Genomic DNA, 25,514 nt, shown 5'->3' with positions numbered 1-25,514 from the left:
ATCTCCCCCCCCCCGCGCGAGCGAGCGAGCGAGCTTTCCAGGGCTACGTGTGACAGGCATACAAATCCGGAATCGAGAGGGAGCGAAGGGAGACCCAGTGGAGGGCGATGGTGATTGCCTCTTGGGATTTACAAACACACACCGCTCGCTCCGGGTGGCTCCGAGCGCTAGGAGGGCTGGACTGTTTTGTCTGAGCTACTTTGACCTGGCGTTGCACTGTCTGAGGGACCGAGAAATCCACCAGGGCGAAGAGAGCGTGCAGGGGGCAGGCATTATCATCATCATTACCGTTGTTGTTTTAAATACACCTTTTTTTTAAAAAAAAGACATAACTTTCGCATGTTGATCTGAAAGCCAACGACGATCGAGGAATATGAACAGGAAAACCAGGCGCTGGATATTCCACATCTTTCTGAGCCTAGGGATTGTCTATATCAAAATAGGGTAAGTCTCTCTCTCTCTCTCTCCCCTCCCTCCCTCTCTCTCCCTCTCTCTCTCCTTTCTCTCTCCACCCCACCCCCCCATTTTTTAAAGGCAAACACGCTGCGGTGGCTCAACCTGTCCAGACCTGTGCTAGCATTTAACTCCGGGGGAAGTCTAAAAGGGTTCTCTCTCCTTTTCGCTCGCTCCCCAGCGAAATTCTAAATTTGCGTCAGCTCTAGGGAAAGGCAAAAGTCCTCGCCTGGCCAAGACGAGAGGCATGACCAGAATGGCAATGAGCGCCAGGCGAGGAAAACAGGCGATTTAGGGAAGGATCCGCAGACCCTGGTCCTTTCCACCCTTTCTCGGTGACACCGCCCGGCCAAACGGGGGCCTGGGCCGAGGCCCGTTTTGGTACCCAGAAAAAGAACCGGGCAGCGCTCTGCGCCTGGCCAGGGACTCCAGGTTGTCTCACGTGCCGCGGCTAAGTTTCAGAACCGCATCCCGGAGCCGAACTCGCTCTGTTGCGAAGAGCGCTCGGCTGAAACCTGCGCAGATTCCGTGGGCTTATTCAGCAGTTCTCCGGCGAGCTGACTTGTGCGGGATCTCGGCCCGACTTTGATTCTTTTGGCCGGCGGCGGCGGCGGCGGCGGGCTGTGCAGTTCCACCTCGCCGCGGTTCCAACTGCGCGCAATAAAAGTAACCTGGTTACCTGTAACCAGCTCCCAGTCGTTTCAGAGAGTCTCTTTTCTAAGTTCGCCGGGCTCAGGTTACTTGCATTCTTCCCGTTCATAGAACCCGCCTACGAAGTGCCGTGAAAAAGAAGCACCCCGCCGAAGGAGCTCACGGCCAGGGTTAGGGTAGAGCCTCTCCCTCCTTTGGGACCGTCGGCACAAGTCCTGTTTGGAAAGCGAAGGGGCGCCCGCTCGCCCCGCCTGGCCGGGCTTGGGATCATCCCTAGCGCCGACTTCGCGAGGTGGGACTGCCAGGTGCGTGGGAGGAGGCCTACTGCTCGCGGGGCTGGTACTTTCGAGGAAGAAGGCTGTGGAATTGCCGTGTTTGGAAGTGGGTTAAAAGCAGGACCCTGAGCTCTCCCCAAACTGCCCCCCCCCCCGCCAATCTATGCTTGGACGGGTTGCTAGTTGTCTTAAATAGAAAGAGAGACCCGGAGGGTGGCTACCCATTGGCACCTCGCTCTCCCTCTCCCTTTTCTCACCGACCCAATCCCGTAAGCCTCCTTCTTCCCACGGGCGTCTTGCAAATGCTCTGAGCTACCATCCCCTCCAATTCCCAGTCGTGATTCGTTGCATCTGGAGGGCCCCCGGTTGGAGAAGTCTGGAATAAGAGAGCCCCCCCCCCCCACACACACACACCGCACGAGGAGATTGGGAGAGAGAAGGGAGGCGAGGCTCTCCTCGCTGTTAAATTGACCCAGCTTCTTTTTTCCGCGCCGTAGTCCGGAGGGACAGCGGACGCCAGCAGCCGAGCAGCCGAGCCGCACCGGGCGGGCGTTCTTGGCCGCGGGGCAAAATGATGCTTCTGGCCCTGCTCGAGTATGTGGCGCGATTTGCCGGGTGACTTTAGCAGCACTTGTTACTGAAGAGGCCGGAGAACAGAGGGGGGAAGGGTAGGCTGCCCGGTTCAATGCCCCTTACCTATTTCTGCGAGGGTGGGAGTGGGGGTGGTTAGAAATCCCCCCCGCGCCCTTTCCCCACCCGTGGGCTTGCTGAATGCTCGCTGTCTAGACAATCGGTGGAATAAGCGGCTGTCGAGCCTTGACGGGCAGGTGAGGCGCTCGGAGGGCTTAAGCGGCATCTGGGCGGGCTTTGATGTTGAGAAACCTGCCAGTTCGTACCGAGGGGCGCCTCAAAGAAGAGCCTTTTAGAGAATCGATTGATCCCGACTCGGATGAGATGATTCATTATCGCTCTTCTCCCTCCTTCCCTCCCTCCCTCCCCTCTCCCTCCCCCCTCCTTCTCTTCTTAGGGGTCTTTCTTCGGTCGTGGCTTTGGGAGCCAGTATCATCTGTAACAAAATCCCGGGGTTGGCTCCAAGACAGAGGGCTATCTGTCAGAGCAGACCCGATGCCATCATCGTGATCGGGGAAGGCTCCCAAATGGGAATCAACGAGTGTCAATTTCAATTTCGCAATGGACGGTGGAACTGCTCCGCTTTGGGAGAGAGGACCGTCTTTGGAAAAGAGCTGAAAGTGGGTATGTTACCTCCTTCTCATAAACCGTTGCAGGGGTGAGCCTGAAATCCAGCCAAAGGAGATTCATTAGCTAGGGAAATAATGGAGTGGGTCCAACTGTTCAGGGAAGTTACTTTCAGCGGTGGTTCTAAAGCCTTGCTTAAAGCTTGCTTTTCTTTGCAAACGTATACCAAGCTTAGCTTTAAAAAAAGTTTTCCCAACTTGAAAACTTTTTTAAAAAGTTCTTAAGAGTCCATCCCACAGCAATGCCTCATTGGAATCAACATAACTTGTGTCCCAACTGTAAGCCTGAAGTAGGGAACTCTAAACGTGTGGCTCTCCAGATGCTGCTGATACTAACTCCTAGAATCTTTCACTTAACCAATTCTCATGGGAATGTCACAAATGATAGAGCAACATCGGGAGGACTATAGGTTCCCCACTCTAAAGACAAGGGAATAGATCTCCCTGACCCTTGGTATCCCTGAATAAATATGATTAGGACTGAAATGATGCTATTAACATGTCTTTGGCTCAGGTATGCACTTTTTTTGGTCAGTGTAGCCATGGTGCTCTTAGATAGAAAGCCATTAAACTATTATAGGCAAAATTCAAGCAGTGCATGCTTTTACAGTCACAACACCAAGCAATTTCTAATAATGCTGAAAGAAACAGAAGTTCTCTCTGTGAAAATGCCATGTAAACTTTGCACATTAAACTTAACAGAATTTTTCATAGTCTTTGTGTGAGACATACAAGCATCCTTCCAGCTAATGGACACTTCAAATTTTCATTTCAGAATCGTAAAATGTGGTGGTGGGGGGGAAAGTTGTAAACATCATGTGTGAAAATAATCTGAAACTCTTGGTCAGCTAAATTAGTTTTTTTTAAGTACTCTTTAATTAGTAGAATCAGATTATAATGAAATGGTAGATGACAGTATTGTTATTTAATTAACTTGTCTGTTATACAGTGGTTTAATTGCTGGTACATCTTTTAAGAACAGTCCTGTACATCTGAAAATATCACTTTACTTTTTTTTTCTTTTCTAAAAGATTGTATATTCTTCTTGCTCTTTGACTTGGAAGTCTTTGAAGTTGGTATCTGCCAGTTGTGTCCAAGAAACTTTTCATTCAATGATGCTGATTCTTGAACCATGTCAGCAGCCTGGGTCCATCAGTAGGAACTAATGAGAGCTAGTTGTGTTCCATGCTGAATGAGGAATGATTATGTTTGCAAATGTCAAAAATTTATTTGAAATCCAATTCAGCAAAAGATATTCTGGAAGTTTCCAAATTAGTTTAATTTGAATAAACAGGAAGGTCCAAAATATAGGTGAAAATTGAAGTTTGAGGACCAGTATGTGATCTGTCATCAATAAATACCAATGGTTATACTGTATAGACTTCTATATGAAATAGTCAAGCTCTTTCCAAAACTAAATGCACTTTTTTGTATTCAAACGTGAACTAGTTTGGGACACATAACAGATTATCTTAAATGGATGTTCTTTGAATATATTTGACTATTAGGCTGTAATTCCCATGATTTCCAGCTAACAAGTGGATGAAATATAGGGGCCATGCATAATGGGAAGGTATTTGACAGCTACCATGTTAGGGAAGGTGAGCTTAAATAAACCTATATAGTGCTTGTACCAGTAGTTATGATTTATTTGTTTTTTCCCCCCATTATTGCACAGTGAAAAGTTTAACTATAGAAAGAAAAATGGATATGCTAGTTTGGCTATCTTTGTAGAAGTGTTACTCTATGTATTGGCTTACAGCAGATGAGTCTTGAGTTACACTGAAATGCAGCTACAGGTTGTCCTTGACTTGGGTATGTCTAGTTTAATGAAGAGAAGAACGAGGAGTGACATGATAGTAGTGTTCTAATATCTCAGGGGTTGCCACAAGGAAAAGAGAATCAAGCTATTCTCCAAAGCGCCTGAAGGCAGGACAAGAAGCAACAGATGGAAACTAACCAAAGAGAGAAGCAACCTAGAACTAAAGAGAAATTTCCTGACAGTTAGAACAATTAATCAGTGGAACAACCTGCCTCCAGAAGTTGTGAATGCTCCAACACTGGAAGTTTTTCAGAAGAGACTGGACAGCCATTTGTCTGAAATGGTATAGGGCAGGGGCAGGCAACCTCAGCTCTTTTATGACTCGTGGACTTCAACTCCCAGCTGTGCTGGCTCAGGAATTCTGGGAGTTGATGTCCACGAGTCATAAAAGAGCAGAGGTTGCCTACCCCTGGTATAGGGTTTCGTGCCTGAGAAGGGGGCTGGACTAGATGACCTCCTAGGTCCCTTACAACTTGATGATGATGATAATGATGTTGATGGTGACCACAAATGGGACCAGATTTTTTTTTGTTGCTAAGCAAAGTGGTTGTTCAGGGAGTTGCACCCAATTTTATGACTTTCAGTGAATAACTGTGGCTGTTAAGTGAATCACATAGTCTTTAAATCCATCAAGCTTTCCCTGTTGATTTTGCTTGTTGGAAACTGGCTGGGAAAGTTGCAAAGGTGATCACATGACCCTGGAATGCTGCAGCCTTCATAAATACATGAACTTCTTTCAATACCGTTGTAACTTCAAACAGTCGCTAAATGAAGGATTGTAAGTCGAGGTCTACATGTATTTCATTTACTAATTTAGTGATTTAGTGACAGCATTATGTTGGGCTATAGTCCTATATATAGTAAGACACGCCCCCCCCAGAAATAATTCTATAATATTATGCTTCTGAGTAGATAATGTAGATGTTACTTGTGTTAGTGCCACTTTGGAGGGAAGAACGTAGGTTAAAAATCATAGCTGAAGAAACATTACAGATTTTCCTTAGTACTTCCATTGCAATTAATGACAATTATTGCTAATGATGATTTTTTTTGTGTAAGAAAGCTTCCTGGTGAGTACATCTGAGGGAAGGAATTCCTTGAGAGCATCTGCATTTTTTTCTCTTTTAGATGTGTGGTGTATTAGTTTGCTGTCCATGATTTCAGCCACTTTCCCTCTCATGAATAATCATGTGGATGCATTGACTTTCTTTATTTGATAATTTAGCCTCCTCCCATCGGTTTAGCATATGAGAAATGTAATTATGCAATGACTTCATTTTAAATGTGATGAAGCCATAATTTAATCATTCCATGGTTTGTAATACCAAAAGATTTCTTATATGTTATTTTCAACTGACCACAAGACATGCTAAGGGCACGGTTCCAAACATGTAATGATAGGATGCTTTTTATCTTTTATTCACAGCTGTTATTTCTAATAGAGATGAAATGCTTGCATCTGTGCCCTCAGATTTAAGTAGTCTTGGAAAGAAGCCAGTCAAAGTTCAAAAAGGATTTGGGAGAAAGAGCATTGACAGAGTCCTATAGTAGCCTAAGGGGCACAATATAAAGGCAACACTAAGAGAAAGATGGTGCCTAAAGTGCATCTGAGCATGATGTTTTGATTTGTTGGGAGAACTGATCCAGATCCATTTAATCTTAATTCACCAATACTTACATGTGCATCAGAGTCAGTACAGTACTGTGAATGGTCAATGTTCTTTATAGGCTGAAACTATTGTATTAAGGACAGCCTTAAAAAATGAGAATACTTTGGCAAGTTTAAATAGATGTATCAATAGATGGTGGGTATGCTGTCACTGTGAGTTGTGTGTGTGTGGGGGGGCACGAAGGGAGGCTCAACCAATCTCAATGTATACATGTTGTACTTAAAGGTTCATTCATTCATTCAGTACTCAAAATTGCAACAGAAGTCTGAGATCTTCCTGACTTCTGAAGTCATGCTTTATCTTTCAAGTAGATAGTTCTAGGTTCAGTAAATGTAGCATTCCTGGTTTTTGTAGAGAAAACTCTTCAAAATGGTTACATTCATTAAAATATTTTAAAAATATCCCCGTGAATCTGTCTTGTAATTAAGGAGCTCAGATGGACTGCCTTCTTATATGTAGATGTTACAGTTTTAATTTTTGTGGTTAAACATATCTATTTGGATTCTAGAAAATACTGCTAGAGTGAAAAGTGAAAAGTTTGGAGTTTGTTAGGAACTAGGAGCTATTGGGGATAGTGTGAAAATTATCACCTACTTGCCCGCCATGAACTCTCTGCTAGGAGTGAAAGAGAGTTCCTTGTCGCCCTTTGAAGAACTTGGAAATACAGAATTATGCAAATACTTTCTAAGTTATCAAGGCATAGCATAACCCCATGTGGATGCTATAACGGTCTGAAGATTTGGAGAAAACATAATCCAATTCTGAAGCAACACCACCTCAGGACAAATAAGCAGACTTGTGTTCTTTATTGGGACCAATCTTTCATCCCTGTCAGTTCAGTTCCACGTTTTTACCCCTTTTACATCTTTCTTAAGCATTTATACAGCTGAAAATTACTCTAAGATCGCTGTGATTCTGATGACAAAATTTACCATCTCTGCTGCTTTGTTGTGAGATTGTCACAGGATTTTATGGATGTACAGTACATTCATCCTAACCTCATTCCTAGCATAATGGATTCTTCTCTTTAGCTGCCAGACTTGCTCTGTTTTCACTAAATTTGAGATACCTTCTGCTTAGGGAGCATAAAATAATAATAATAATAATAATAATAATAATAATAATAATAATAATAATAATAATAATAATAATAATAATAATAATAATAATAATAATAATAATAATAATAATAATTATTTCGGTTTATATACTGCCCTACTCCCAAAGGACTCAGGGCGGTTTACAAGGCAAAATTTAAAAACAATACAATATAAAATTAAGATTAAATTAAGTCTAGCCCCAAAAAATTAAAATCACAATTTAAAAAATGGTTATTAGGGATCCATCTGGGTCCTAGCCCCTGAGGCCCAAAAAGTATAAACTCTAATTAGCAGTTAATTAATGATAAAATAAACTTTTGTTGTCAGCAAATTTTAAAAGAGCTTCCACTCATATCAGTGGAGAGTGCCTAAAACGTGAAGGGTTGTTGAAGGATGGGTTGTTTATTCCTAATGCAGCATCTTTTGGGAAAAAAAAAATCTGTTCACCTGCACTATATTGTACTGTTGAGTAAAAACAGCTATAGGTAGTTCAAGATGTACAACCACAATTGAGATCGAAACCTCAGTTGCTAAGCAAGGTTGTTGTTACATAAGTCGCACCTTTTTTTTGGCCATGGTTTTAAAGCAAATCACTGCAGTTGAGTGAATCAAATGGCCATTAAATGAATCCAGTTTTCCACATTGCTTCTAGGAAATCAGCTGTGGAGGTTGTAAATGGTTGTAAATGATCACGTGACACCAGGATGCTGTAACTTTCATAAATCCATGCCGGTTGCTAAATGCCTGAATTTTGATCATGTGACCAAGTGGATGTTATGACAGTCAGAAATGGCAAGACTGGGTGTAGGTTACTTTTTTCAGTGCCATTGTAACTTTAAATGCTCACTAAATAAATAATTGTAAGTTGAGGACTACCTGTATTTGAATGTTGGCCTATGTTTGTGATTTAAATAATCACAGTAGAGAATCTTCAAATACATTTTCTGAATATTCCAAAGACAATGTGTAACAGCCCAGTGCTGTTAGTCAATCCTTTATTGGGCTGAGACTGAGCAATGGGGTGGGGCAAAGAGCTGAAGGTAATTGTAGGAGCAGTCTAATTATTGGGTGAAGAACTTTGTGATATACCTATAGTATGTCTATGTGATCTACCTATAAGGCTACAAGGTATGTTTCACCTGTGGGTCTATACATATGCTGTATATAGAATGGTTCAGTGTGTGTCATGTATGTCTTTCACTTTGAGAGTGGGCAACTAAATTTCATTTTTGATGTGTGCCGTTGTGCCCACAGTAAAAAATGCAATAAAGGTTATCTCATCTCATCTCATCTCATCTCATCTCATCTCATCTCATCTCATCTCATCTCATCTCATCTCATCTCATCTCATCTCATCTTATCTTATCATCTTATCTTATCTTATCTTATCTTATCTTATCTTATCTTATCTTATCTTATCTTATCTTATCTTATCTTATCTTATCTTATCTTATCTTATCTTATCTTATCATCTTATCTTATCTTATCTTATCATCTTATCTTATCTTATCTCATCTCGTCTCGTCTCGTCTCGTCTCGTCTCATCTCATCTCATCTTATCTTATCTTATCTTATCTTATCTTATCTTATCTTATCTTATCTTATCTTATCTTATCTTATCTTATCTTATCTTATCTTATCTTATCTTATCATCTTACCTTACCTTACCTTACCTTACCTTACCTTAAATAAGAGTCTCACCTTCTCAGGCTAGGCATTTTGGCATACAACTGCTGAGATGTTTGATTGACTAAGCAGCGAGGGCACTCAAATCTAGTACGATATATAAATGTGGCCTTTGTAAACTCTTTTCCAAATCTACCATTTACTTCTCTGTAAATAAGTCTGAAATCTAGAGAGTACAGTTGAAACATGGATGGGAGTGATGGACAGTTCTATACTTTCAAAACAAATTAAGTTCCTAACCATTCAATATGGATGATGTTCTCATTCCTTGATTTACCTTTTGACTGATCAGAAGTACTTCAATTTGTGTTTATCCAGCTCATGAATAATGTCAGACATTCTTGTGTAACTTGGTCAGCTTCTTGGAAATCAACCATTGACAATCAAAACTCAAGAACTGACTTTATGGCCAGATATTTTATTATTAAATGTGCAATTCAGTATGTAATCTGCTATTCCATGAACACATCTGAATTCAAGAGAATTTTTTAAGTTTAAAATTTAAATATTATAGAAAATATTTTGTGTTAGCTGATGAAGAAAGTAGCTAGTCAAAACTATGGAAATAAAATGAGTTTTAAACTATGGCCAGATATGTCAATTTTTCTCCATCCACATGCAAAAGATGGTCTCTGTAGAGTCTAGTACAGGGGTAGGCAACCTTGGCTCTTTTATGACTCGTGGACTTCAACTCCCAGAATTCCTGAGCCAGCCATGCTGAGGGGAAAGGAGAGGTTTCCAAGCTGAGCCATGCTGGCTCAGGAATTCTGGGAGTTGAAGTCCACGAGTCATAAAAGAGCCAAGGTTGCCTACCCCTGGTCTAGTATGATCTCTCCAAAGGCTCCCAAAGTTTTCAAAATCCTTGAAAGATTGCAGATCAGTTGCAGTATTCTGCTGTGTTTGTTGTAAAAATCCCCAGGTTTAATTTCTATCCTAACTGGTTGAGGTCGGAAAGAACTCTAGTCTATAATTCTATGCACAGCAGACACAGACAGTACTGATCTTAATAGACAAGTGCTTTTTGATTCAGTGAAGTACTTTTCAAGTTTCTATTCTTTTCCTAACAAATCATGTACTTAACTGTCTGCATATACTGTATAGTGCATTGTGGATTTGCCCATCACTGAAAAATAGCTGTGGATGTTCATAACTTAATATTGTAAAGGTAAAGGTTCCCCCGCACATGCGTGCTAGTCGTTTCCGACTCTAGGGGCCGGTGCTCATCTCCGTTTCAAAGCCGAAGAGCCAGCGCTCGTCCGAGGACGTCTCCGTGGTCATGTGGCCGGCATGACTAGATGCCAAAGGCACACGGAACGCTGTTACCTTCCCACCGTAGCGGTCCCTATTTTTCTACTTGCATTTTTACGTGCTTTCGAACTGCTAGGTTGGCAGAAGCTGGGACGAGTAACAGGTGCTCACTCTGTTACGCGGCACTCGGGATTTGACCCGCCAAACTGCCGACCTTCTGATCGACAAGCTCAGCGTCCTAACCCACTGAGCCACCGCGTCCCTCTAACTTAATATTAGACTGATCCAAAAGCCTGTTTAATAAATAAAAAGAACCAGGCTAATCCAGCTTGCTTTAAGCTTGAGGATTGAGGATTGATCATTGAGGTACAAATCAGAGGATCCAAAGTAAAAGAAAGTGTCTGGGAATTTTGCCTCCACTCATTGCGGATGACTGAGTTAGATTTATAAATGATTTCGTGGTTTTCAGGGCATCCAAAACAATGGCCACTGGCTTCCCAATGGAAAGTGTAGCAGGAGGATTAAAACCCTGCCTCCTTTTACATGCATGTACCGTAGTGTGCGTGGCAAGTAGTGTGTATGGCATATGTCAATTGCCTGCTTTCCTCACAATTTTGAAGCCAGCGACCATCGCTTTGGATGCCTCTGATGCTTTTAAAGATCTCTTTAAAGAAAAAGGAAGATATTTCTTTAAAGAAAGAAATGTAATATAAAAGTCTGTTCCAATTAATTATAAATTACACTGATGAAATTCTAAATTAATTTATTTTATAATGAAATGCTTTCAGAAGAATATTGTATGATAAGCTACTAGCATTTGAATGGATATGTTAACCAATGTTATTAGAATAATTGACCTAGGATGTGGGTGATATAACTACAGTAATTTTAAGGAAACTTTCATTATCATTCACCATACTGTTCACTGTTGTTGTTAGCTGTGAAGTCGTGTCCGACCCATCGTGACCCTATGGACAACATTCCTCCAGGCCTTCCTGTCCTCTGCCATCTTCTGGAGTCCATTTAAGCTCACGCCTACTGCTTCAGTGACTCCATCCAGCCACCTCATTCTCTGTCGTCCCCTTCTTCTATTGCCCTCAATCTTTCCCAGCATTAGGCTCTTCTCCAGTGAGTCCTTCCTTCTCATTAGGTGGCCAAAGTATTTGAGTTTTAGCTTCAGGATCTGGCCTTCTAAAGAGCAGTCAGGGTTGATCTCCTCTAGGACTGACCGGTTTGATCGCCTTGCAGTCCAAGGGACTTGCAGGAGTCTTCTCCAGCACCATAGTTCAAAGGCTTCAATTCTTTGGCGCTCAGCCTTTTTTATGGTCCAACTTTCACTGCCATACATTGCAACTGGGAAGACCATAGCCTTGACTATACGCACTTTTGTTGACAGGGTGATGTCTCTGCTTTTTAGTGTGCTGTCTAGATTTGCCATGGCTTTCCTCCCGAGGAGCAAGCCTCTTTTAATTTCTTACTGTTCACTATTTAGGGTTAATTTACAAAATTGGATTGTAATTCCTGATTGATAGGAAAATCACGACCTCATATCTAGACCCCGTCAACACTGACTCACTGAGTGTCATGAATGAGTAACATGGATTATACTGTGGCCCAGTACCGATAATAACCTACAGAATAAATTTTATCTTCTCCCTATTGCAGCAGATGAGAGCATTTATTTATGCATGGCATACAATGTCAGGGAAATCTACAAACGCTAGACACAATGCAGTCCGACTGCTTAAATTACTAGTCCATTCTGTTCAGCACTTGCATGCCTATCCTTGGTGCACCTCAGGAGGCAAACTAGCTTATACCAGCTGACTAGAGGTGTTCATGTTGCTGGCAGTCCTGGGCTCCTTCACCGGTCTCGTCTTGCCTCGCCTTGTTTGCCTCGCCTTGTGTCCAGCCAGGTCTAGGGCCAGCTTTTGCTCTCTGCACACATGAATGCAGCTAGGTTTTTCTCACCAAAGTGGTACCCATTTATGTACTTGCTGTCAAACTGCTGGGTGGGCAGGAGCCAGGAAGCAAGCAGTGGGAGCTCACCCCATCTCAGAGAAAAAGACTCAAACTGCTGGAGTGCAGAACATTTCTGGTTGGCAGTTCCAGCATCATTAAGCCACCGCATCTCCAGATGAGAGCAAACTTTGTTGGAATGACAAACATTCACCTCGCCCTCTAGCTAACGGGACCCTTCACCTCCAAGACGGTGACCTCATTATATTTCTTTTCAGCAGTTTATCAAATATTAACACCTATAGGTGACAGAGAATCTGTCCCACATCACAGTCTCCCTTAGTTCATTCAGTAGGTGAAAGATGACCAGCAAATGTATAACTTTCACTATCACTAGTGAAAATTATGCAAATCATACATTCAGCCCAAAACTAAAAATATCCCATGTTCCCAGGCACAAATTATAGCGGGTGAGTAAGCTGGAAATCCAAATCTGGAGCAAGGCCCTGGTGGGACAGATCAGTAAAAATTGCAGCTGTCTCTAGCCTTGCGCAGTTCAACAGCTGAACAGATATTTCTCTTTATCCAAAACCTCTTGGAAAGCTTTCCTTTGTGAATCAGGAGGCTGATGACCTGTGTTAAGAATGGGCTATGATTCTAGATACGTTGAGATCCTTCACTTCAACAGTCTATGTATCCTTTGAAGCCATCATGATTCTTCCCCATGCGGACGAGTACACAAGACCTGAGCCAACAAGGGTCTAAACTAGGAAACAGAATTACAGAACAAATTGAACCTCATATTCTCCCCTATTGGGCCCTGCTAAGAGATATATAAAATAGATTAGACCAGGGGTGTCAAACTCACAATGTCACGTGATGTGTGGCTACATTTCGTGACTTTTTTTCCATGGGGTGGATGCGGTTTCACCATGACACATCCGGCCCACTGGCCGGCAGTTTAACACCCCTGGATTAGACCTTAACTATCAGAGTCTGTTCCCTGATTGCTTCACCAGGGAAGATGCTCTGTAATTACAAGCAACAGCCTTTTCAGTCATCCAGTATAATGGTTTTTCACGGTTTTTTTCTTGGGTAGCATATCTGGCAATTCCATTCACATAATTTTATTTTCTTTGATGTCACTTTTAACTTTACCAAGCTTTTGAAATCTGGTAAAAACCAATCAAATGTTGGAGCCCAGTTGTGCTGCAGTGGATTGACTATTAAATCTGCGTCTTATTTTGTAATTTATGATCACACTTGTGTTTTTTATCATATTTTTAAAACATCTATATCATAGTGCTTGTTTTTAAAACATCTATATCATATAACGTATTTTTAAAACGTCTATATCATATAGTGTATTTTTAAAACGTCTATATCATATAGCATATTTTTAAAACATAATTCGCCCTGGGAACTCTTTGCAGTATGACAGCCAATCTCTGTCTTAAAATAAATAACAATATAACAGTAAAAGAAACACTTCATGATTGTAGCACCAGTTATATTAAATCAAATGGATACACATAATATCCCAATATCCTGTTTGGTATATTGCAATAGCATGGCCAAGGACACTCTCAAAATTTAGATATTCATACATCTGCATGAATGAATGTAAAGAGATAGGCTCTTGGGATACAACAATTTAAATTGCTCTGGTTTCATCAATTATTTTATTCTTAATAAGACATGTACATATGATGAATGTATTGTAACAGCACCTGACATATCAATGTGATGCTTGCCATAAGAGAAAGCATAAAATCACCCTAGAACAATCTTCACCAGTCCACTGAGGTGGATGGACATTGAGTGTTCCTATCCCCAATGTTTATTTTCAGTCATCGCTGTATTAAACCTTATTCATTTAAGAAAATCAGTGGTGATTATCTTTACAATTACAGGAAACAATTCTGGAAAACCGAACTCAGTAATTTGGGCATCTCTGCACTATTATTATTTTTTTCTCTGGGACAAGATTGAGAAATATACTTGCAACAATTTTGAATTAGAATTTTACCAAGCTACATTTCCCAGGATTATGGGAACCACAACAATATGTATAAAAGTCTTCTATATTTACAGTACGATTACACTATACTGAATATCCGCATTCCCAACTACATTAGGCCATGTCCCTTTTCTTTGATATAATAATAATACACTTTTTAAAGTAGAGGTATTTTTAAATGATTATTATCAATCCCTGTTTTAGATGATCTTTGTCTTCTTGTTAACCTCTTGTCTTAGTGCAGTTTTTTTATTAAAAAGTTTTATAAAAGTTACAATATAATTCCCAAAACCAACCCACCCAAAACCACCCCCTCTCCCTCCCCCACTTCCCAGAGCTGAGTACAGGGTTACAAATATAATAATCATAATCTAACTAACATTAACCAACTATATAGATAACCAAGTTCATAATGCACTTTAACTCCCCTTTAACATAAATACAAACAAAATAAAAGTAGACATAATAATAATAAAAACATAAACAAATTAATATTCAAGTTATTAAACAATACTAATACTAAAATAATAATACCATATAATTAAAATTAATAAAAATTCCACTATAATAAACTACTAGTAATAATAACAATCTAAAGTGTATTCATAGGCTAGATGGAACTTTTTAGTCCCATATTTATTCTGAATATAATCTATCCATCTTCTCCAGACCGAAATGTATCTTTCTTGTGAATGATCCTTCAGATAAGCAGAAATCTTAGCCATTTCTGCTAAATTTGACACTTTAAACGTTCATTCTTCTATAGTAGGCAAACTAGCCTTCTTCCAATATTGCCCTACCAATAACCTTGCAGCTGTTATCAAGTTCAACATCAAGTTAATTTCCTTAGTATCACAATCTGTAATAACATCCAATAAAAATAGTTGTGGAGTAAACTTTATCTTTTTCTTAAAAATCTTTTGAATATTCCACCAAATATTAATCCAAAAAGCTTTTCTATTTCTACAAGTCCACCACATATGAAAATAAGTAGCATCCAAACTGCCACATCTCCAACATTTGGGCTGTAAATTAGGATACATACAAGACAACTTTTTAGGATCCAAATGCCATCTATAAAACATTTTATAAAAATTTTCTCTTAAATTTTGGGCCTGGGTAAATTTTACATTTCTAACCCAAATTACCTCCCATATATCCAATGGGATCGGTTCTTGAATATTTTGAGCCCACTTTACCATACAATCTTTAACTAATTCCATTTCTGAATCCAATTCTATTAAAGCATTGTAAATTCTCTTTATATTTGCTCAATTTTGATCTTTAATCTGTTTTATCAAATTTTCATCCGTTAATGTAATGCCAACCTTCTGATCAAACTTCCACCTAGCTTGCAATTGAGTATACTGGAACCAGGACTGTACAATATTTTCTTGTTTTAACTCACCTAACGACTTTAATTGCCAATCATTCCCTACCAATCTAAGTAATTCCTTATAAGAAATCATATCCAAACTCACACCCATAGATACACCCTTTATCGCGTGTCCAGGAATCCCCCAAATTGGTATTTCATAATTTAACTTATAATAATACTTTTTCCAGACACGCAATAAAGCACTTCTTAAAATATGAGATTTAAAAGCCTTGTCAAATTTTTAATCATAAATTAAATATGCATGCCACCCATATAATAAGTCCCATCCCTCAAGATAAAGTATTCTTTTATTTGTTAAATTAAGCCAATCACTAACCAGTGTTAAAACCACCACATCATAGTATAATTTCAAATTAAGCACCTTTAGTCCTCCTCTTTCCTGTGCATCTTGTAAAATCTTAAGTTTAACTGTTGGTTTTTTTCCTGCCCAGATAAATTTATTAATACCCTTCTGCCATTCATCCAGATTAGCATCCTTTTTCAATATAGGTATCATTTGAAACAAAAAGAGAAACTTTGGTAAAACATTCATTTTAACAGCTGCAATTTTCCCCAGCAAAGATAATTGTAGTTTTTTCCTATTATTTAAGTCCTTTTGTACTTTTAGCCATAATGTCTCATAATTATTCTTATATAATTTCACATTAGAGGCTGTAATATATACTCTCAAATATTTAACCTTTTCACTATTTCATAACCTGTCAATTTTACTAACGTTTCCTTTTCATTCATAGTCATATTTTTAGATAATATTTTAGTCTTATATTATTTACCTTAAAACCAGAAACTTTCCCATATTGAGTTATAATTTCCATCAAGTCTATAACCGATTGAGTCGGTTGAGATAATGTCACAACCTAGTCATCCGCAAAAGCTCTTAACCTATAATCATTCGGTTGTCTTAGTGCAATTTGACTGCATTTTATATTAACACTTTTAATTACAAAACTAAGGTGTAATTAATCAAAGGCATAAGTTGTTGGTGTCTAATCTGAAGATAAAGGAGAAGACTGATAAATGTAAAAAAAGCTGAGGCAGCAGTGCTGTCTTAAAAAACATTTAGTTTGAAGCTGACCACAGAACTCATTATAAGAAGTCAGGTGGGATAATAAAGAACATGAAACATTCTAGGACACTTGTTTGGAAATGTACAGAAATAGACTTGTACCATTAAGGAGAAATACAAGAGTTTAAAATATTTATATGCACTGAGGTTATCTATCAGGAAGTTTTTTTATTAATATAATAAAAATTGGAGGGTAAATATATCACCATTTTCAGTTCATTCCCCATCTTCCCATCCCAAAGCACTCAAGATAATTAAATAATTCTAATAGTAGAGAATATATTGTTGAGCTGCAGGTAGTCCTCAACTTATGACCACAATTGTGATTGGAACTTCCACTGCTAAATAAGGTACTTGTAAAAGGGAGTTGCGCCCAAATTTACAACCTCTTTTGCTGCAGTTGTTAAGTAAATCACAGTGGTCATTATGTGAGCCATATGTTTGTTAAGCAAATCTGGCTCCCTCCATTGACTTTGCTTGTCAGTAGCTGGCTAAGAAAGTCAGAAATGGTGATCATGTGACCCTTCAATCAATCATAAGTAGATGCCAGTTGCCAAACGCTCAAAGTTTGATCATGTGACCGTAGGGATGCTGCGATGGTTGTAAGACTGGGAGCCAGTGGTGAGTCACTTTTTTCCGGCTCTGTTGTAACTTCAAATGGTCACTAAACAAATGAACACATTTCTAGGACTACTGCCTTGGGTTATTAAGGTAAAGGTAAAGGTTCCCCCTCACATGCGTGCTAGTCATTTCCAACTCTAGGGGCCGGTGCTCATCTCCGTTTCAAAGCCGAAGAGCCAGCACTTGTCCGAGGATGTCTCTGTGGTCATGTGGCCGGCATGACGAGATGCCAAAGGCTCATGGAACGCTGTTACCTTCCCACCATAGTGGTCCCTATTTTTCTACTTGCATTTTTATGTGCTGTCGAACTGCTAGGTTGGCAGAAGCTGGGATGAGTAACAGGCGCTCACTCTGTTATGCGGCACTCAGGATTCGACCCACCAAACTGCCGACCTTCTGATCGACAAGCTCAGTGTCCTAACCCACTGAGCCACCACGTCCCTTTCTTGGGTTATTAGTGCTCCCTTATTGGTTTTACTACAGACTGTTCAGTGCACCGATGCCGTTATGTAAGCTGGTAATGAAATGTCTGCAGGAAAACAATGAAGCTCAGAGAATATGAAGAACCCAATGGGGAAATATTTGTAAAAAAAATATTATTTTAGCAAAATTGCTCGTAAATCCTAAATAGACTAAGGAAAATTGCAAAGACACATCTTAGTGGAATTTCTTGTGTTTTTTTTTTCTTAAAAAAAATAAATTTCAGTGAACAAGATAGATTTTACAAAAACAAGAAACACAGAAAAAACCATATTTTACACATTTGCAAAACTGAAAATTAAAACATTTAATATACATTTTTACCTGAATGATTTTCCTTCTGACTTGCAACACCTGCACAGAGAATAATGAAGTAATGACTGTCAGGAAATAAAAATAACTTTACTTTGATTTCAGCAAGAACAAGATAGGCATGTAAATAATGTGTATATATGACGGGGGAGCTGAGAGGCATAAGATGGTGTTTGTATGTTTGTGTATATATGACATGGGGGTGGGGAGAGGCATAAGATGATGTTGGTATGTTTGTGGGCTTTTTTGTTTTGTTTTGGCATCCAAAAAGGTTTTCTCAAAAAAAAACAACAACCAAAAAAACAGAAGCCAAGTTGGAAATTTGGCATGGAGTATCTAAAAATTAACACGATACTTTTTGCCAAAGAGTCAATCTTCTAGGCAGTGACTGTCATAGGCAGATAAAAACATTGCCCCAAGGTCACTTTTACAGGAATTTTAATTTCATACCTGCCTTCAGATGTATCTTGTGAGTACATGTTTTAGAGAAACAAAAGATTGCATTACTGTGTGTTAGAAGAGTTAGGTTCTCTAAGGCTGATTAAAGTTCTGCTAAGAGTTTTATCCAAAAGAAAACACAATTGCACAAAATGCATTCTGATGCCCGAATGGCGTAGATAAGTTGAATAGTATCCTTGAGAAGCTATATATCAAGTCAGGATGATTTTGTAATTAAATAGTGACTTTTCTGTGAAAATACCTACAAGAAGACTTTAAAATGAAGTCAGTGGGCAGTAATATAGTACGTTTGCTCTACAATCTTTGCCTGTATTGTTCTTCTTCCTGCCAGTTAGTTTGAAATGATGATGCTGGGTGGGTATTATGAGACCCGTAGTTGGTCCAGCACATGGAGAAAACTGTGCAAAGTACAAGTAGTCCTCGACTTATGACCACAACTGAGCCCAAAATTTCTGCTGCTTAACATTTGTTAAGTGAATTTTGTCCCATTTTGTGACCTTTCTTGACACATTTGTTAAGTGAACCACTGCAGCTGTTAAGTTAGCAACACGGTTGTTAAGTGAATCTGGCTCCCCCATTGACTTTGCATGTCAGAAGGTCGCAAAAGGGGATCACGTGACCCTGGGATGCTGCGACCATCATAAACACGAACCAGTTGCCAAGCATCCAAATTTTGATCATGTGACCCTGGGGATACTGCAACCATCATAAGTGTGAAAAATGGTCATAAGTCACTTTTTTCAGTGTGGTTGTAACTTGGAATGGTCACTAAATGAACTGTTGTAAATCGAGGACTGCTGTACCTGTCTGTACTCAGCAGCTCCGCTGACTTGAGTTGGATCAATTCCCTTTTAAAGTTGAATGAAATGAATGGATTTACTGTAAGCATATATAACACTGTGCTAGGTTCTGCCAGACATTTACACTTTGTTCTTCTGTCTGCATCATTATGAAATGGGCAAAAATCTCATTCATGCATTCCAGTGTATATAGCTAGCAACTGCTGCATTGCTAGCATATTTAAAAGGCAGCGGTCTTTCTTTTGGAGCTATTTTTCAACTTGATACCTTGAGACTCAGGACAGGCTCCCCACCCTCCTGCAGTCCAGGGAGATCCAGGAAATGTGGGAGCTGTTCTGCACCTTGCAAGATTTGACTGTTTATCGGAGAAGTGGGCATTTGATATTGCCTTTGCGGCCGCCACAGGTTTTGTTTAATGGTCATATCTATGCCCGGTAATGGAATTGAAGGAGGTAGATTTAGATAGTCAGGGAAAAGATGGTTTCTCATCTCCAATTTGCTGTTTGTGAATTATGACTTCTATAGAGATGTGAAATAATGTAGTTCATGGCACATAATTGGCAAGCTCTGCTGTACTTTCCATCTTTATATTTTCACAATCGTTGTATAATTCAGCACATGTCTCTTCAGATAACTCCCTCCCTGACCCTTGACTTTAAATAGCAGAAAATGTAACATATGTTTTACAGTGAGACAAATAGAAATTTGTCTTTTTTTATTTTCCAGAATACCTAATTTATGACACAGCTGCCTTGATAGCATAAAATATTTTCAAGTCTACAAGACTCTATGCATATTTTACCCATGTAATATGGCTGTAATATTATTATTTATCCTCCTCCTCCTCCTCCTCTTCCTCCTCCTCCTCCTCCAGCTTCTGCACTGGAGACAAATTCCTTGTGTGTCTAATCACACTTGGGTAAATAAACTATTCAATTGTGTTACATGGCACTCTTCTCATTTTATTTTCTTAAATAGTTTGATCTTCTGTTACTTTCTGCAACTTGTTGAACATATGGTGATTCATTGAAAAATGAAGACATTGTCACTGTCCCTTTTGCTTCTATATTTTAACTCTTCTTAACTGATTTGAAACAGTCATGATCATCATCATCAAAATTTTGCCTATCTTCAGAGACATTTAGTCTATGGTACCACAAGTCACCTGTACTCCTATTTTGGATGCTTGCTTCACACCTCCAAATCCTCTAGAGTCCTTTATATTATCTCAGTAAGCTGATTTAGCAAGAAAGTAATATTGGATATGGACTATTGAATTTAGTCTCAAGGCAAACAGACTAGAAGTGCACTAGGCAAATAAACTGAGATTAGTCATGTTTCCTATTAAAGGAAAGGCAGCATTTCTCAGAAAATTGAAATCCTGGATTTTATTTGAAGACAGAAAACATACCTTTTATTTGATGATAAAAGCTGTTTGGGAATGCATGGGTCAACTGTTCGAATAATCTCCCATTCAACAAATTAATCAGAGTTGCAAAAAGAGAGTCTGAAAAATTATCCAGTGGTTTGAAAAAAATTATTCAGGAATAATATTCGGAATTATGTCAGGAGTTGCAGCAGCTCTAAATCACCATCTATCCATCTCAAAGGGTTTGTTAGGCCTTTGCAGTCTGGTTTCAAGACATTAATTCAGGATATGCTTGTAGGAACTTCCCACTTTTCCAACAATCTACTCATTGAAAAAGGTATCAGTAGAGGGATCCAGTCTTTGTGCTTTGACATACTTTAATATACGTGTATGAGTCCTTGATGGTGATCTACAATTCTACCAAAATGTATAGCCCATCAAATGAGGGGGTCTTTCTGCTTTACATTTTGAATATGATATGAACTTGCCATGTATTTCTACTGGTTCCCTGGCCTCTAGAATTAGTGAACTGTTTATCAACCTGATTTAAGTTTCCAGTGACTTAAATTACATTCTCTGATTGATACCTCAGCAGGTGCAACCTCTTCTTTAAATGTTAATAATTTATTAAAGCTTATTATTGTAATTTAGCTTTTTGTGCTAAATTAAATATCCATGGAGATTCTCAGTCACCCAGGTCATGAGTGACCCAAAGGTGCTTTTCCAAAAAGCAACTGGACTTTGTTTTTTCCTTGAAGACATTTAGCTTCTCATCCAAGAAGCTTCTTCATTTCTTCTTCTGTGTGCTAAATTAATTTCTTCTCTTTCTCTCTCTCCCTCCTCCTCCTTCCCCCTTCTTTGATTGTGTTGATTCACAATCACAACATATATTCCAAGGGAGATGTATATGTTGTGACCGTAATGCAGCCTGCCCATTAGGGCGGTAAGTTGTGATGGTTTTGTGAGCAACCTGATTTTGCAACCTTCTTTGCAGTGGTTGTTAAGCAAATGGCACAGTTAATGGTTGTTAAACAAATGCTATTAGTTGTTACACGTACCCAGGGTTCACTATGGGCTGGTTTTGCTGAAAACTGGAAGTCAACCTGGTTTGCAGCAAAGCCATAATAAAACATGTTCATGTGACCACGGGACACAGCAAAATGCCATAAATGTAGTCTGGTTTCTAAGCTTGGTTTCTGGGGAGGGAGGGGGGGAAAGCTGCTAGAACTTCAAATCCGGATTGTAAATATTCCCCCAGGTAGATCCATTGGAGTTTATGGACTGGTCGTAAGTCAGGGACTAACTGTATTGTCTTTCAATACTAATAGTTTCATATTTACCATTTTGTAAAGCCTGATGCAGAGTTCAGTGCTGAAGGGATTTGTATCTGAAGAGCAGCTGATTATAGAAATTTAATAAATTGGTAATTAGTTGCCCTGCTGCCATTTCTGATATTTCCCAAAAGCGTCTTTTAGATTGCAGCTTTGGAACTCCCACTATATGAATTATGTTGTTTCTCTTCAACATAAACACAATGTTTAAATATTTTATCTGTGAACTGCCTTGCACAGCATTCAGATAAAATGGGATATAAACTTTTTAATAACAGGTGAAGCAGCTAGGGTGAAACTGATAATTTCTCTAAGAAAAGGAAGTTAACAGAAGAAATTCCTTAAAAATGGTATTTGTTTGAATTTCAGCAGAATGCAGCAAATGCCGCAAATCATTCCCCTGCGATCATTCTGAACATTACTTTGGTTGATTATGTGCCATCACATTATCCACTTTTTAAAAACCATTCTTCAAATCACACAAATTTGAATAAATATGATAAATTCAGGTAATTGTGACTGCAATTATATCCATGCTGGTTTGAACAGTCTTCTGAATAAAAATGCCTAGAGCTATATATCTGCAAATGGAAATAAAATGTATTGCAATATTATTTAAATATTGTTTCAAATAATGTTACAAAGGTTTTGAATGATGCATAATTCTTCTCAGTGGTGAAACCCTCTCTTTTTCAGTATAATTTTTATGGATTATACCCTCACAATTAGTTCGCACATCTGGAGAAAATAGGAAACATGATTACAACTGTAAATATCACAAATAAACCAAAGGCCTATGTGGGTTGGTGACCTGAAGCTCTTGAGATATTTTGAACTGCAACTCCGATAATCAATAGCAATTGTCCTTGCTGGCTGAGAATTTTCAGTCCAGAGAGCCAAACTAGAAATCCAATGGGGAAGGCATCTGATTGCTTACCCCTGAATATTTTGTTTTCCCAGTGGCCATCTTGAATAAACTCACTAGCAGAACCTAAAAGCAATAATTAGCAACCATATTACAGTGGCCTGTAATCTCAATTTCCTGTGACAAGAAATGTCTACCTTTGCCCTTTGCAGTATACGTTATATTGTACGTAACAAAGAATTGTTTTGTTTTGACAATTCTGAATGTATTGCTACCCAGTATGTTTGGCATGTTTCCTAGAAGAAGCAACTAATATTAAAAATTGGAAAAGCATTTTCCAGCTATTCCACCTCTGTGATAGATATTTTTGTGGAAAGAAAAACGACAGAATGGTGGGAAAGCAGAGGAGGGTACCAAAGAAAGATGGTATTAGGCTATGTAGACTCCCCATAAAATGTTGAGAAGGAGGCATGATAAAAACCTTGGCTAGGAGCATCCCTAGTCATCAGCAAGACTTGTAATTATTCTTGGAGCTGTTTCTTGAACAAGATTCCCCGCCCCCCCCCTCTGAAAACAGTATTATTTGATTTATGCTTCATACTGTCTAAAATAGCTTAGGGTGGGAATTTCTTATACATAATTTTCTTTGGTATATTTATCATTTTGAGTTCAATTGTTAACTGGATATAGCTTTTTAAGGGTGGTGGTTTTTGTTTATTTTTGCTAAGTGAATGGTATGACCAATGTTTTCTTCAGCAGAATTTCTCCCACTGGAACCTCTTCCTTCTTACTCTCTCCTTTACCTGCAAAGATGGATCTTTCTTATTTTCAGAGTAAAAAAAAAACTTTCTAAAAACAGTAACCATACACTTTTGGATGCAACAGCAACTTAAAATTAGAAACCCAGGTTTAAAGAAAGCTAGCCTATTTTCTACTTGTTTTACATTCTAAGGAAGAAATGCTTTGATGTTATAGCTCATGCATCATCAGTAAAAACCGCAAGAGTTTTCAAATTTAATGAAGCATGGGTGTGATTTCTAATCAATAAGGTACCAAGCTTTTTATAACTCTGGGATAGCAAATAGCTTTGGATCCTTACCCAATATGTCCTTGTTTCTGTCCTTTAAAACTGGAGAGTTTTCACAAGCAAATCTGCCAACCTAGCAGTTCGAAAGCACGTAAAAATGCAAGTAGAAAAATAGGGACCACTCCGGTGGGAAGGTAACAGCGTTCCGTGCGCCTTTGGCGTCTAGTCATGCCGGCCACATGACCACGGAGATGTCCTCGGACAAGCGCTGGCTCTTCGGCTTTTGAAACGGAGATGAGCACCGGCCCCTAGAGTCGGAAACGACTAGCACGCATGTGCGGGGGAACCTTTACCTTTTACCTTTAGCCTATTTTCTACTTGTTTTACATTCTAAGGAAGAAATGCTTTGATGTTATAGCTCATGCATCATCAGTAAAAACCGCAAGAGTTTTCAAATTTAATGAAGCATGGGTGTGATTTCTAATCAATAAGGTACCAAGCTTTTTATAACTCTGGGATAGCAAATAGCTTTGGATCCTTACCCAATATGTCCTTGTTTCTGTCCTTTAAAACTGGAGAGTTTTCACAAGCAAATCTAAATTTAAACAGGAAGCTAAGAAAGAAGAGAGAGACAGCTGTTTAACACACTAAGGGGTAGGCAACTTACACTTTCTGTATGTTTTGGACTAGGGTTCAGCAAGCGCTTGTCATTGACTATGTTGCCCATGGCGGAAGGTGTTGACATTCAAAGCTTTTAAAAAGGACCAGGCTGTCTTAGACTTCGACTTATACACTGCTTCACAGTGCTTTACAGCCCTCTCTAAGCAGTTTACAGAGTCAGCCTATTGTCCTGAACAATCTGGGTCCTCATTTTACCAACCTCGGAAGGATGGAAGGCTGAGTTAACCTTGAGCTGGTGAGGATCGAATGCCTGACAGTCAGCAGAATTAGCCTGCAATACTGCATTCTAACCTCTGCACCACCATTACATTGGTTTAAAGTAGGGGTGTCAAACTCAATTTCATTGAGGGCCGCATCAGCATTGCAGTTGCCCTCAGGGGGCCAGGTGGGTATGGTCTGGGTGGGCGTGGCCTACTGGGTGGGCGTGGCTAGAGTGCGTATGGCCTACTGGGTGGACATGGCCAGCTCTACATCGTTCGCATCAAGGGTCCTATGGGGGCCTGGGCAGGAGTGGGACAGATCTGAGGGTCTCTGGCAGAAGGAAGGTCTCTGGGCCAGGGCCAAGGCAGCAGGGGCTGTTCCCTCACTGTTTCCAGGATGGCTTTGCGGGCCACATGAAACCACTTCGCGGGCCGGATCTGGCCCCTGGGCCTTGTGTTTGACATGTCTGGTTTATAGGCAATTTAATTAATATTGAGGCCAATTACACATTTGTAAGAATTGTATGAATTTTATAATATTGTAAATAGTAAAGCAATGTAGCCCCTGAGAGTCAATTCCAAAAAGCTGTTTTAGAGCATTGCCCCAATCAGTAATTCTTTAAAGCAGCCATGTCTCCTCCTAGAACTAAGAGGCAACTTCAGAAAACTGCCTTGAGAGTAGCTTTCTTTGAAGGACAGTTGCATGGCCTCAGGAAAAAGTGCAGTAAAGAATTTCAGGCTTACAGTATGTTATATATTGGTCT

The 25,514-nt window shown here is 39.6% G+C and overlaps 1 protein-coding gene across 1 annotated transcript in view; it reads left to right on the top strand.

Moving 5' to 3' along the window:
- Positions 1–373: 373 nt before the first annotated feature.
- WNT7A (Wnt family member 7A) overlaps positions 374–25,514 on the top strand; it is a gene marked incomplete at both ends in the record, with an annotated part of 59,610 nt that continues 34,469 nt past the window's right edge. The window contains 2 exons of the mRNA XM_081321270.1: positions 374–444; positions 2,407–2,633. Of these exons, the coding sequence (XP_081177396.1) occupies positions 374–444; positions 2,407–2,633 (298 nt within the window). The remainder of the gene's footprint in view (positions 445–2,406; positions 2,634–25,514) is intronic.

This window comes from Vipera berus, assembly GCF_964194415.1.
Source record: "Vipera berus genome assembly, chromosome: 2".
Taxonomy (NCBI): Eukaryota; Metazoa; Chordata; class Lepidosauria; order Squamata; family Viperidae; genus Vipera; species Vipera berus.
Note: the sequence above shows the minus strand (reverse complement) of the source record. Positions and strands in the feature narration are given on the sequence as shown.